Source organism: Copadichromis virginalis, linkage group LG17, assembly GCF_057382275.1.
Source record: "Copadichromis virginalis isolate Kocher_CV1m ecotype Utaka linkage group LG17, C_Virginalis_male_GT1.1, whole genome shotgun sequence".
NCBI classification, from domain to species: Eukaryota; Metazoa; Chordata; class Actinopteri; order Cichliformes; family Cichlidae; genus Copadichromis; species Copadichromis virginalis.
Window position 1 is genome coordinate 6,540,903 of NC_140634.1, and position 15,542 is coordinate 6,556,444.

General features: G+C 43.2%; 1 protein-coding gene across 1 annotated transcript in view; it reads left to right on the forward strand.

Moving 5' to 3' along the window:
* The first annotated feature begins 271 nt into the window (after positions 1–271).
* LOC146688896 (inactive tyrosine-protein kinase transmembrane receptor ROR1-like) overlaps positions 272–15,542 on the forward strand; it is a 135,111-nt gene continuing 119,840 nt past the window's right edge. Inside the window, exon 1 of the mRNA XM_085437603.1 lies at positions 272–620. Within this exon, the coding sequence (XP_085293729.1) occupies positions 515–620 (106 nt within the window). The 5' untranslated portion in view covers positions 272–514. The remainder of the gene's footprint in view (positions 621–15,542) is intronic.

Genomic DNA, 15,542 nt, shown 5'->3' on the forward strand with positions numbered 1-15,542 from the left:
GCGGGGTCTCCATCTAAAAACTGAATACTCCTCAGATATTTCACTCACAGATAAAAAAAAAAACACACGAGGTAGACTCTGACCGCCCTCCGGACAGTTCCTGTAGTGCACGCACGATGGCGACACTTGGCTAATCAGAGCCATGTGGCTTCTGTGGGCACAACTTCTCCCGATGAAGTTTGCTGGAAGGATTGCGCTCAGTCGGAGAGGGAGAGAGAGACAGACTGAGAGGAGGCAAAGCGGAGCTGGGCTCGAGCGAAGAGGAAAGCCAGGACAGACGGAGACAGCTTTCTTCAAGAAGCACCAATTTGTTTTCATCCTAGGGAGAGTTTTGGTGGGCTTTGAAAAAACTGCTGAAACGACCTAGAACTGATCAAAACGCCGAGCTTAGAGTGGTTATTATTATTATTGTTGGGGTTATATTACTTTTTTTTGTAGGGGGACGGACTCGAAATTGATTATTGTGTGTGGTGGATGTGAAAAGCGTGGAAAGGTTTAACACACAACCGAAGGAATGTATCTAAACCGGGCAGCGGCGAACCAGCGACTCTGGAGATGTCCACCATGCGCGCTCTGGATCGCCCTGCTCCTCCAAAGTGTCCTGGACCTGAGCGCGTCTGGTGAGTCTCCCAAAACTTTTTTTTCCTTAGCCTTCACTTCTAAAATCATCCATTTTCCTACTCTCCTCTGCTGACATTCAACTTTCTAATCTGTCAGCCTTGACGAAAAACTCCTGCAAGGGCTTCCAACATGTTCCCAACGCGCTCCGCTGCGGCGTTGCGCTTCTTTTATTTTAACGTGCTGTAAAGACGGTTCAAGCCATCCATCCCCATGTTTACATTTTGCTTGTATATTTTAGGCCGACTTTTTGTCTGTGGCTCCTGAAATCATCTGTTAAGTGACCCCATACTGCCGGCCATCGTTCAGCCTCTCTTCTCATGCAAATGATCTTTGGTTTTTTAGATTATCGTCCCATTGTCATTCTGAAGGCTCGGCACGGGGAAATACTCCACTCCAGTGGCGGACAATAGGGGGGCTCTTAACGAGTCAGCTGGATGCCCATTGTGCCCACTCTAACCACGCCCCTCAAAAATCTGAGCGTTAAAGATAAGGAATGTGTGAAGGCTTATTTAAAAGGCAAACAACCACTGCATGTAGTGTTAGGTTTGGTTGATGGCGGGAGGGGTTATCGCTGATGAAGGCAGTATGATGGGGATGCATGCATGGGCTCCAGAAGCCTGTGGCCTCTTGGAAACAGGATTCGGTTTACGTATACGTGTATCCTTCAACACAGACATTTAAATAACTCTTTATTATAGTTTATTTGTGTGTCCGGACTCTCTCACTGCAGTTTGCACTGCACAGAGCCATGTGTGCCTGTGCAGTGCTGGCATCTTAAAGTTAAAGATGACCTGATAGCAAATGCGAGTGGCCTGTGGCTGATTCCCATAAGTGTGATTGAACTGAGTTTGAATTGAGTTTGAATTGTTTACGAAGCTGCTCCTGGAAGGCATTTTCCTCCTTTGTCCTGGCTTTTAAGTGTTTATAGTGTATGAAACAATCCTCCCCATCCAGACCAGTGGTGATGAATTGTCTCCGGAAAGTTTTTCGGGGTTTGCTTGGATTATCCCCGTCCTCCATAAATGCCTTTTCAACTGTTATTTACAGTGAAGGTGTGCAGCATTTCCTGTATTGGGCGTCAAGCATTTCACCAAGGCCTGTCTTTTTTCTCTCTTTCTCTTTCCTCTCTGTATCCTCAGTCCTCTCTTTTTTTTGCTCTGAGGCAGAGAGGAATGTTAATTCACATTACTTAAGTGGATGAGTTAGCTATAACTTATTCCTCAAATGGAGTTTAATGGTTGAATATGAAGTGGAGAGGAGCCAAACCCCCTGATCCTTTAGGTACTTCATATCTGGAAAGAGACAAGTGGAAATGACTGTGTTTCCCACCCACCCACATACGATCCAGAGGGAAAATACTCTGAAAATTAATTTTGAAATACTAATACTGTTTTCCATGAAGAAAACTCCCATGGCACCCTCTTCAACTAATATCATCTATAAACAAAAAAAGCTTCAGAATCCTTTTCTCCCAGAGATAATCGGCAGCTGCTGCTTCCAGTGACTTTCATTCTGATTTTCTCTCTCCATTTAAATGAATGTCACTTTATGATGAAACTTACTGGTGTGCTGCACATTAATGACACTCATTTGCAAGCTTTTTTTTATCCCTTAATCACAGCAGCTCCAGGATATGTTTGTGGACAATGCTGTCTTTTTCGGCAGAGTCAGAGAGGAACAACAGTGCGGTTTCACTGTAATCAAATGTTAAGACAATAATTCCGGACAAAGTGATCAGGGGCTGTACTGTGGTTGCAACGGAGCAAACGGGACAAAGAGGAATCTTTAAAGTGTGGTCGTTGTTGTCTTTATTTGCCGCCGTCTGGTGCGCTGGGCAGGCTGTGTGCTTCCATTGAAGAGGTCGGAGGTCACAAGTCTGTCACTGTAGTTTAAATGCGAGCATTTCCAGGAAAGGTCAGGCGTTTCCCCGGCCGCAGGGAAGGATTTTGTTTTATATGGTGGACATGCAAAAGGGTGTGCAAATTAGCGGTTAAAAATCTGTACACCCTTTCAGAAAACATTTTAAACCTAAGGAAATACTTTCTTCATTTGCAGGATTAGAAAATGTCAGTTAATGTACACCATTGGCTGATTGTAGGAAATTTGATGATTTTCCCCGTGCATTCCCTCTACTTGCCAAAAGCAGTTTAGGCATCACTATCAGCCCTCAGGGTGCTAAAACCAACAGATCGTGAGATTTTATTCTTATAGGCACTGCTTCACTTGTAAATCACAAATGTTACTGCCATGCATTTGTGCAGAGTGGGGGACAAAAAAAAAGGCCACCTAAAGTTTAACAGGGCTTTTTATTTTTTGTCCAAACATGATTTTATTTTATTTTTTTATTTATTTTTGCTGTGCCAGCAGGGCTTTTTTTTGTTTGAATCACCTGAGTTTGAACCCAGGTGGAACCGCGTGGAAATCAGATTTCAGCTAAAAGCAGCCATGCTAAAAAGTCCCACCTTTTTATTTAAACATGGAGATAAGCACTGCATGTTCATCTGTCGGCTCAGTGATAATCTTATGACAAATTCCTAAAACCAAATGGACAAAAAATGTTTTAAATCCATGTAAACTGTGTAAATGTTCCTGAATGTGGGACATTCACCTCTGGGCATGAAAAGGTCCAGTGCAGGGCAGGGACTATGGGAAATGTGTTTAGAATTGCATTTAGCCGTTTAATAACACTTGGGAAGGCTATAAATCATGCCGGGTGGAACTGAGGCGGTACAGTTTTCAGTGGGACACACTGTTGACAATAAAGGCACTTCACCCCTGGAAAATCCAATTGGTCTTACAGGCTGAGTGTGTAGGAGCTTGTCCTGGTGCGTCTGCCACTGACATGCCTATCTGGACTGTTTTATGTCTCCTGGTGTTTTCTTAGACTCTTATTTGGGGGAACAGACCACATGAAGTGAAAAAGAAAGCTCAGAATTTGTGGTTTCGTTTCTTTTATGAGGACTTGTTAAAAATTTTACATATCAGCCACTCCTGCTGATTTTTATTTTGTATTTTTTAAGCTGCGCAGTGCATGTGATGGCACGTTTCTCACTTTGAGAGTGCCTATTTCAAATTATTCAGCGTTTTATCCAGATGCTCTGGCAAATGTTTGGCTCGGTCTCGAGTGGTACATCTCTTTAAGATCGATGACCTGGCCGCGTCTAAAACTCCACTCCTCCGCTCTTGACATTGCACATTACACTAAGTCAGGCATCAACTGCCGAGGATCTCTAAAAGCTTTTGGCAGACGCAAAAGAATGTGGCAGGAAGCGTGTGTGTGAAAGAGATGTATGTCTTTTTTTTTAAACACACACACACACACGCACACACACACACACACACACACACACACACACACACACACACACACACACACATCTACATATTTTGAGACAGCTTGACTCAGTTCTGAGTGTGCGAAACTGGGAGAAAAAGCATAGACGTTAATTTAATCAGCACACGCCTGTAAATCATAAGCTCAAACTCTGTTTTATGTCACTGATTTAAAGCGCCGGTGTGTAAACTATGTCGTGCACTGGCAATTACCTACTTCCCACTCGTTATTAGGCACATGTGTTTGCCGAGGCTCGGCGTGCCTCAGTGCTGCCACGGGGCAAACTGTTTTGGAGAATATTGTGTGATAATTGTTTAAATGATGTAGAGCCAGCAGGTAATTTGCTTCCAAATGATAATAAAAAGGTTCAAGATATCAAATGACTCTTTGAGTGCAACTTTTTTGGTTGTTTTTTTCCCCCTAATAAGACCCACAATTGCAGTATTCACATAATAGGAGATTCAGAAGAACTTTCCTTATGTTGCTTGGCTGGAATGTCCTGATAATATGCTGTCAGTAGTTGGGTTGTCAAAGGAATTTTTTTAAAAAGGAGAGCTAGATTTGAGTTTCCTTTCTTTTGTATATCTGCTCTGCCAAGTGAGGCAAAAGCCTTTTTTTGTGAACGACGAGAAGTGTAAATTTCCTGCATTTGCGCAATACTGGCAGAGACCAAAAAAAAGAGAGAAAGAAAAATGCTCCCATTTCCACAAATCGGACTCAGTGGAGCGGGGTGGTGTTTTAGTGGCAAGGTTTTCCTTGGAGAGGCAGCGTTTAATCAGAGGCTAAAAGCGCTGCACTCAGATCCTCTTTGGAGACGTTTGATAAAGTTTCTGCCACTACAAACTGTAGCCAAGCGTGAAAACCTTTTTCCTGCAATTTACTGTCTGCACAGGAGGTCAGCCTGTTAGAAAGGAAAAAACCTCTACAGGGTTCAGGGAACTGCGGTCTGGATTAAGAAAAAAGGAGAAACAACATCGGTTCAGGCTTTGGTGCTGCAGTTGAGGAGCCAGTGTGTAGATGGCACTTGAATGATTTTAGCAGAGTGAGAGTCTAGACTGAGCGGGGAAATAAGCTGCATTAGGGTGGCGTTCTCCAGAGCAGAGCATTAATTGGCCATATTTTCCCGCTCCCGCCGACTGACCTGTACCGTATACGTCCAACCGCAAATGAACTTGCTTTCTATACCTTCCATTTGATACTTTCTGTGTTGATGTCTTTTGGCTGCTGCCTGGAAGACAAATTACTCCTGCCACATTAAAAAAAGAAAAGAAAAAAAAGCTCTGTGCTGCATTTTATACACACAACACAATGAGTCCTTTGCTGCAGTTGTAAGGTAGGCTTTAAGAGAGAGACCGTGCTGATGACAAAGTGACACTTTAATGAGTCTAATGGAATAAGCCACACATACTGCATATCAATTTTCCATACGGACTTGGCACGGTTTCGCGTTGTGGACCGTGGGGAAAGGATGCTGCTTTAAAGAGCTCTAAATGTCACTGAAGCCCCACTCCTTGTTCGAGTTTTATCAAATTACTGCTTTGCAAGTGTCCTTCACAGCTCGTGCTTAATATGTGGAGATCATGCTACATTTCATTTAATAAGGGGTTCGGATGAAACATGGCTTTTTAAACTCTCCTGTATGTGCCAGAGTAAATCTTTTTAAGCCCTGTTTGTCTAGCATTAAGGACTTGAGAAACTCCTACTGGAAGCAGACGGGCAGATCTCAGTTCAGCCACAATTAAATCTTTGTACAACACCAGGCTCCCACCAAGGGGATGAAATACCCCCAATTTAATGGGCGTCACTGCCAAAAAAAAATCAATATTTGTTTTCCATGAAAGATATGTTCACTTTATGGATTATTAAGAGAGATGGCACTGTCATATTTGTGTGCAAAACTAGAAATATGCGTGTCGTTTCTTCACAGCTGTTTAAGTATAGGGTTTGGCATTCTCTTTTAATCTGCTATTTTGTTTCTGCATTCAATTAGTAATATGTTAGTCCATAACACTTAAGTCTGAGATAACCTTTCTATGGCTAAAGCTTCAAAATCCAAAGAATACAAAGATCTAAAAGAGAGAAATGCAGAAAGTCATCAGAGTTGTGATGCTTTAACCACACAATGTGCAGCATTTTGCACTAAATCAACTCATCATCTGGTCACAGCAGCTGGACCGAAGGCCTCAGACCCACATCTGTGGTAGCTGCATACTTCCACTTGGGGGCAGTGTCAAAAATATGTGGAACAACTGATTATGGGTGACACAGTTGTCCATATTTGTGGGTCCTTTAACATTTAACTTGTGTCTCAGAGAAGACAGATGCCACATACACAGACTTTTTCACTGATTTCTCCTCGGTGGTTCTACGACCTTTATTTGTTGTTGTTTTTTTCATTCTTCCTCTTCGTGGTGGACACAACTTGGATAATTCCCTTTCCTGTTTAGGCCTACTTGTTGAGCGCTTGACTTACGCACAGCATAATGTCTGTTTAGCTGCTTGGAGGACTGCACACAAGCCTCTGTGTAGGTTGATTGCCGTGATCTTTTTCTCTCTGTGTGTTAGGGTTAACCAGCCTGAGGAGGAGTGTTCACTTTGATAGGTGACACTGGAGGAATGGTCAAAAGCATTAAACAAGTACTAGGGCTGAACGATTATGGAAAATAATCTAATTGCGATTTTTTGCCCCAATATTGCGATTGCGATGCGATATGCGATTATTTTTTAAGGTCTTTGTCTTCTGTATTATTAAACAAAGACAAGCAATACATCATATAGTATGGCCAATACTATATTACATTAATTTTAAACTGTTCTTTCCTGGAAGACAGACCTCTGTTATGATGACATGAGGTGATGCATGAATTGATGACTGACATTTTTATTTAACTTCTTCAATCACAACAGTATATTTGAACATACACAATAGTTTATTTTTAGCTTACAAACATCTGAGCATAAAGTGCTGACAAGGAACCCTGGTGTAAACATTAAAATGAAAGTCAGTACAATGTGCAGATTGCAGAAATATACATAAAAAAAATCAGTGGCTTTACCACACTCAGTTTTTCGACATCTGTGAACTACTAGACAGTCATTCAATTAAAAAATAATATTAAATAAATAAAACTAATAAATAAAAAATACACACATCTTACTGATCTCTGCAGTCAGTAACATTACACATAAAGTGCAAACATAATAGCAATTGTATAAACACACACACAAACACGCCTTTAAAGTTTAAAGGCGTGAAATTGGACGGTCTAGTTCTGATTAGCGTCACCGCTGTCTCGGTGGAGTTTAATAAACTCGGCCGTCTGCTTCTTGCTATCTAAAATATAACCAGACACTGGCGTAAATTCTCGACTGTCTCATACTTCTGTTTAATAAGTTTTCTGTTTGACGTTTAGTCAGCTGTGTGAAAACCAAGGAGGAACCCACCCGGGGGATTAATAAAGTTTTATTTTATCTAATCTAATAACTTTAATCTCAGCCAAACCGATTTACTCACGAACAAACAAAACACTGAAAAAAGCCCAACAATAACATTTTTAGGTTGTCTAAGTGACTTATATATTACGTTTAACCCGAGCAGCGAAACTCCGCGGTGATCTGAAAATGATGTGCCGGGAGTTGTGCCGTTCTCGGCCGCATCAGTAACCCTCGAGCTCCCGGCTAGCTGTCGAGCTGGTGGGTAGCAGACGCCTCTGAAAACGTCGAAGCACTTTTGCAAATATGGGATATCTTGATAAACCGAGCAGATATTTGATGTTTACACAACTACTTTCTCGCCTGAAAATATGTTAAAAGTTTATTTTGTGACCCAGAAAGATTAGTATGAGTAATTTTAAAACTTAGTAGCGGCCGCCATTGCTGGAAACTGGAGTTTGGCTGGGCCGCGCTATGAATTCTGGGATATGGTAGTAATTTGGACAGCCTTCGGCGCGTCGCTGTGACGTAATCGGTCTACAAATGCGGCCTCAGGAGGATGCAGCCCATGAATTTGGACATGTCCAGAGTATAATCGCAGCCTTTGCGGTTAGAAAATTGCACTTGATCATGTCGCGATATTATCGCAAATGCGATATATCGTTCAGCCCTAACAAGTACACAGTGTTCGTGGTCGCAGATGATCTGCATTCTTTAGAAAAGCCTTGCCTATCATTGCATGTTTTCATGGGGACACACAGACGTTTTTTCCCCGCATGATGAGAATCAGAAAATAGTCAACCCCTCTGCTACCTTTCAAAACCATCAGCATGACATCAAAACTCATTGGCACTGTTCCTATCTGGCTGGCAATCACATGCTAATGCTGGCATTCTTTCCCTTTTAATTTTCTTTTCTGTACTTTCTCACTTTCCTGGCTGTGTCCTCTCTCTCTTTCTCAAACACACACTGTCTCTTTTGCCCCCTCTCCTTCTCTTCAGTTTCTGAGTGGCTCCTCAACTTTTTCTCCTTTCTTTGCCTGGCTGACTGACATGCTGCTCTTGGCTGAGCTGCTTGTGTTTACTCAACAATAACTGAGAGCAGGGTGGCTCCACAGCAGTTCCTACGCTCTTCAGGGAAACAAAGATAACGACTCGTGCAGGCTTTCTGGCAGGATTGTTTGCCAGTACGCGGCTTCTCATACTAGAGCTGAGATGGAGCGGCATCTTGTGCTGTCAGCTGACGCAAAAACACTTCATTCTTTCAAATGATTCATTGCAGCCATGGCGAGATCATGAGAGGGATCTTTAGCCAGATTTTTCCGTAGTCAACGCAACTCTTGATGCGTCTTTGAGGCTCTGTGGGTAATCTTTTCAGAACGCAGTGGTTACGCGGCAAAAAAAGCACTGGACCATCAGCTCCACAGTGGCATATGTATAAACTTATCACTCCGCAGTTATTAATAGAACCGTATCACATGCGTTTTTCTCACAATTTCCAAAATCATTCCCAGCAGATCCTTCGCTCAAATCTTTATTTTTCTTACTTTTTCTCTCTCTCTCATTTTTTTTCATGCCTCTGGAGCGAAGCCGTAGCACACGCCGAAAGTGCTCGGCATATAGACTTCAGCCTGCTTGCAAAATACTTAAACCAGACACATTTGGGCTTCAGGAAATTTGATTTTACGGGGCATCGTATGATTTGTGTTCGGCTTGAATAAACTGTGTGCTTCCTTGTTGAATGTGTCTGTTTAGGCTCTCGTGCAGCCACTCAGGAGGTTTTTATGTTTGTATAAGATGCAGAGAGAAGTGTTTTCCCGTGTCTTTGGCCTGTCATTGCTTTGTGATTACATTTAGTGGCCACAGAAACTGTAATCCCGTCGTTGCCAGAAGCTGAAGCATTTTTCCCTTTTGGGGATTAAAAAGGTTTTTAGTGTAAAGCTGCCAGTTTAACAAGTCGATTTGGCCACTAAACAGGTTTAGGGATCTGCTAAAACAACACTAAGCTCCTTTCACTTTATTTATGTGTTTTGTTTGTTATTGGGGAATAAAAATGCTCCAATCAGCAGGCTTTGAGCTCTCAAACTGACTGAAAGAGAAACACATTTCTGCCATACTGGCTTCTCTTTATTGGCTCCCTGTTAATTGCAGAATTTAATTCAAAAGCCTTCTCCTTACAAACAAGGTCTTGAATCAAGCCCCATCATATCTTAAAGACCTCTAGCATATCACCTCCCTGAGCCTTTTTCTGTTTGAGGTTTATTCCTGTTAAAAGGGAGTTTTTCCTTCCCACCGTCGCCAAATGCTTGCTCATAGGTTTCATTCTAGTATTGCAGGATCTTAACCATACAATGTCAAGTTCCTTGAAGCAATTATTGTTGAGATTTGGAACTATACAAATAAAACTAAATTGAATTGAACTTACTTTGCCACTATTTCCATCTTATTCCACCTCTATATTCTATGGATATATTGGTATTGCAATGTAACTCAATTAATGCAATATATATAAAAACAATACAGTACAGAAGGAAAGGAAAGTCAGTCATTTAGAAATATTGTCAGCACCTGGTTGGTTCAGCAGAGGCTCGACTCTGAGCGCTGTCGGCAGCACATCTGGCAGAGTGTGTGAAACACATTGGCGGAAAGTGCCAAAATATCAGCATTTGAATTTTTTACACCCAAAACATCCATCTGGCTCTAGTGTGAAGACTTTTGGTCCATACATATATTAAAGAAATACAATCCAACTTAACTAAACAAGTAGGGGGTAATATTACTAAATCCAGCGTGTTTTCAGTGCAGCGTAGTCACCTTCAGCAAATGTCTTTGTATTAGCATTAGTGGAGACATGGCCTTAGTGTGTTTGTTTAACCAAAGCCTCGTCACCTTGTTCTCCGTGCAGGCGCCCTGTTTAACCAGCAGCCAGTGTTTACCCAGCCACTTGATTCACACAAAAAGACTCGAGAGAGGCTGCGCCTTGAAGTGGCAGCACAGTCCCGTTGTCCGACTGATCTCGCACATTTTTTTCCATTAGGCTGACAAACGGCGCCAAGTCAGCATTTTGTGGTAAAAACAGGTCTGTTTGCATGTGCGGCCTGTGAATTGTGACACCAGATTTCAGGGGCAAAATTTAGATGCAAGCACGCAACTATAAATCTAACAGTGACTTAGCATGAATAGAGGGGAAAAAGGCACAAATGACCATAAGAAATTTGACTTAAATGGAAATCCCCTTTCTATCCATTCTAATCCTGTGTCGACCGCATTCACCGAGGAATCTGGAGTTAAAGGTCTCATTTGGATGTGAGTCTGAAATGCAGTCACTGCAGTTAAATGCCCATCTACCAAACCACTGCTGCCCAGGCATCTGGCTGATTTAGCACCACCAGGAAGCTGCTGTCCCTGTGCGGTCAAGTCTTCTGTCATTGATCGGATTTGGTGAAAGAGGAAAAATGTTCAACGATGCAGATTTGAAAAAAATTCTCACTTTAAGATTCTAATTTTCCACTTTGTCTTTTACTCAAGAAACCTGGTGGTAGCATGATTTTAGCAGATTATGGCATGCTTAACTCTTAAGAGTTTGGGCAAGCCTTCAAAGATCCCTTTATTGTGGTGAGGAATAGCTGTTACCATACTCATATCCCTTTTGGCTTGATGGCCTCACTATAAGGCAACTTTTTTTCCCTCCAAGGTGAAAAGTTATTGATTCCTTTGTTGCCTAACTATCCAGAGTGTGTCTCTGTTTTGTAGCAAATGAGTGAAAATAACAGTAGGACCGAAGGTTATGTGCTTCTGACTGTCCGGATGCATTAACCAGAGCTTAGAATGATGGAGGCAGTCCTGTGTTTGAAGTCTGAGCGGCCCGTGGGTTTCGTGGTCAGATCTGCAGGAATGCTTATGAAAGAAAATCCGGTACAGTCATGGAGCAGGAATCTCTTTGTTTTAAAAGTGACAAAATGTATGTTATCTCCTCCACTTCTCTTCCTTTTGTGTTCGCTCAACTCGTGTTTGTATCGAACCTGGCATAAGCTGGAGAGGGATCTCGTCAGCTGGCTCGCTCCTGACCAGGAATTCATACATTTATCCTGTGGGACGCCGAATGCTTTTCTTTTTTTCCCCCATCCGTCTTTGAGGCGAATAAAAAATGATGGGGAGTGTTGAGGGGAAAATTCAATTTACCCATTAAAGCTGCCCTCCTGTTTTTCATATTTCTGCTTTGAACGGTTGTTTTACTTCCCGGTAGATGTTTATCAAAGCTGACGCCGACTTGGAAGCAACCCCACTTTAAGGTTATGTGCTGGTACGGCTGTGTCCCGCATGCCAGCAGTCTTCTCACACCTAGCTCTGCTCTCTTTTCCTGTCTCTCTATACATCTGTCTCCGTCTTCCCTCTAAGTCTCTAACCCCTGCTTGTCTTCAGAGAGCATTGATTTCAGCAGGGCAGGAAATGAAACTACATTGCCCTGTGACTCCCAGCAGGAGAGAAGGGACCTGGGGAGGGAAAGAGGAAGAGGTTCATGAAGCAAAAGGAGTCCAAAACTAGTGGAGGTTTTTTTTCTCTCTGCAGAAAGGGATTAAAAGATTTAAAGCACGAGGAGGTGAGTGAGGATCGGGATGGAACTGTCTCGGCACGGAGAAATCTGAGCAGGCTACGAATGTTATTGAGATGGGAAAATATTTTCCTAGAGGTGTTTGACTGACAGCAGGCTTAAATTTACTCCCAGCTAAGTCCTATCAGTCAAGAATCTGAATGATCCGACCCGTTAAACTGAAACAAACAGCCTCCGAGCAGCAATGTCGGAAGGGGTAGGGGCCTTCGTAGAAAGAGGAGCAGAGGCCTTCACGATCTTTGAAAACTCCTGACCTTCATCCCTCCACCAGAAGTCAGTGATCTTCTCCACAAGAGGGGCCTATATAAGAGGCTTAGGCCCTTGTGATCCCACTGCCTGTTTGTCTAACCTCTGCGTGGCTGCCTCAGCAGCACTAAGCTTTGCCCGCAAAGAGCTCATTACTTTCTCAGCCCTCTATCTCAACTTCATTGAGCCATTGTAGCAGTTGGAACACAGGTTTAAGTGCTCCTGATTATGAACGTCGTTAAACCCTTTACACTAAAATATGATGTGATCTCATGCCATGTCAGCACTTGTGTCTTAAAAAAAACAAAAAACAAAAAGCCAACCAAGGATTAAATTTGGAATTGTTGAGCAATGCATGGAGGCGGCATTATTTCCTACCAGAGCAAAAAACAGATTCCCAGCATTTCACCGTCCCGCAGCAAGCTCTAATGGCACATAAAACCTGTCATGTCGTTGCAACCATAATTGGAGCAAAGAAGAGATGGCACAGCGTCAGCATCTTTCCAGACGTTTACCCACGGCCCCCGGTGCGCTTAAATAGAATATTTATTGGCCTTTTCATTGAAATGTACAGCTGTTTATACCGTGCATGCATTGTGTAATGATGTTTTGCAACGAGGCTCTCGGCCCGTCGCTGTAGATGTATGCAGACCTCTATAGTTAAACAGGGGAAAGATATATTGAGACATCTCTGCTGTGGACATTGGAGCTTATTATTTCTGACGTGCCCGGCTGGCGTGCTGATCTTAAACGGGCCGGCGCTGATAATTTGGATCGAGACAGATCGCCGCAGTGGTGATTCACGACTGTTTGAGTGGGAGTTTTAAACAGTAATGGATTCGGTTTAGAAGTTTCCCCTCCTGGTACCGTTCAACAGTTTGGACAACTCATGGCAGGGACTTGCGATGGAGTTTGGCAGACCAACGTCTTGTCTAAACCCTCCTTCTCCTCCTTCAGTTTTCTCCTACTCTTTGTCAGCATCTTAATGCCCCCAGCCCCCCCCCCCCCCCCCCCGATACTTATTAAGATTTCCAAAGCAGACAGTTTGCTGTGAAAACTGTCTAAGATATAGTTATTTCAGATCTGGAATGTGTTCTGCTCTCCTCACTTTTTATTTTCATTTCTTTTCAATCCTCTGTGTCCTCAGTCAGACGGCGGTGACCCACTGCCCCCCACCCTCCTCCTCACTGCCCTCGCTTTGCACTCCCTGGGATTTGTTAGTCCATTTACCCTTTAATTCAAACCTGATTTAACTCCAGCCAGCTGGCTAGCTTAATCCCCCCCCCCCCCCCTCCCCCCACCAACACTCATGACGGCCCTGAGCAGGAGTGGACATTGTGTTTTTGTCTCGATATGTGTTCTTGCGTGCATGGAGAGCACACGGCCCCTCCAAACATTGAATTTCCAGGCAACTGAGCGCCCCTTTATGATCGCTGCAAACAGCCGACACTCTTCCACTCATTTTGGTCATAAAAAACAGCGTTCCACTGATGGCCAAATGACGTCTGTGTGATCGCGCTTCCCCGAGTCGTGACAAACAGAAGATTTAGTGCATCAGAGTCCTTACTGTTGCTCACAAGTGCAAAAAGCCGATGTCTCTGCACTTGATAAATGGGCTCTTTGATTTCTGTTAGATCTGTTTGATACTTTTGCTGAACTGCATTAGGCTGAAACATGTTAGGCACATCAAAACGAGATAACCAGAGTGCACTTGGACCGAGTTGAAGGGTAGGACTATGGCGAGGTGATATATTTAGAAATGGCCTCTGTGCTTGCTGTAGACCTGCGAGTTTATTTAAGGAAGCTGTAATTTTCCTGCCAGCTGCCCTTCCATGTTTAATTGGGACAAATAGCTCATTGCTAATGAATTTATTGTAAGCTTGTAAACGTGTTTCGGAAGTCCTAGGACTCTGGTTGATTGTCAAATACCATCACTCAGTGTGCAAAAAAATGTCTCCAGAAATTTGCAAAGACTCCTCCCTTTAAATGCGACAGTTAGTCATTCAGATTTTTTTAAAAGGCTTTCCTGGCTCAAGTCTTATAAAACTAGAAGAAAAACAGTAGTTAAAGAGTTTCCAAGACAATAGACGAAAGGTGTTTTACTGCCGGCAGATAGCAGCCCGCGTGTTTTTTAACCCTGTGCTTGCACAGTAATGCAGCCTTTGCGTGATTGGTGGTATGCCTTTGCAAACGTGCACACCCCCTGTCCCAGTGTTGGTGGTCTTGGAAAGCCACCAAGATCACCCGGCTGCTCTGTAATGTGAAAGCAATTAGCAGCCAGCGGTTTTACACAGTGCCGATATGCGTGGAATAACAAAAGGGGAATGTAGGTCACCACTGAGCCACAGGTACTCAGTGTGGACCCATGAGTATGCACGTCAAACTACAGTGGCCTGTTGGTCAGTAACAATTAGGAACTGCTTGGTAAGTTAAGAGGTCACGTATGTAAATAAATCGATAGGTGTTATACTTCAGTGCACGTGCATGAGGATGCATGACGACAGATTCTCGTAGGAATTCATAGTGAGAATTCCTGCCGTCAGTGGGTTTATAACGAGTTAAAAGCCAGATTTCTTCAGCTCCCTGCAGACCCCTTTGATGTCTTCACCCTCGGTTTCCTTCATCTGACATTTCTTTTAATGAGACGAAGATTCTCGCGATAGAGATCTGCCGCTAACTTTAGTTAGAAATACAGTAAATCTGTGCCACACACATTTACTTTGGGTTAGACTGAGGCCTGTTTCTCTGTCAGATTTTCCCTTTTTTTTGGTGTGTGTGTGTAACTGCATGTCTCTATGGTGTGTGCGAGCAGGGTGCATGCCCTCTGTCACATCTGGAAGCTTGTGGTTTTTTTCATGAACTGCTAAATGAGGAGAAAAATACTCCCAGCTGCCCTCAGGAAAGCTCACCTGGTGTTGGTGTCCTTGTTTACTCTCTCACACTTTGTTTTTCCCATCGCTCCATGCAAAACATGCACGTAGATATGGATACATTATTAAAAGCGCTTTGAGTAGTTTGCCTTCTCTTCCTCTCTTTCTTTTACAGAAACTATCTGAATATGCCTTCTCTTCTTGTGTGTGTTTGTGTGTATGTGGGGGGGGGGGGGGGGTTCTAGCCCACTTCAAGGGGGTTGGAGATTGGGTTGGGGTACAAGCATGAAACATGAGTATGCTTTTTACATAAGATATTCTGTACATGGCGTCCCAGCATAACCCGAGTAATCAGATTAAGACGAGAACAGTTTGACTGGGTTACATGCGTAGTGGGAGCGACCACAGCACATCGCATGGTAAAGTCA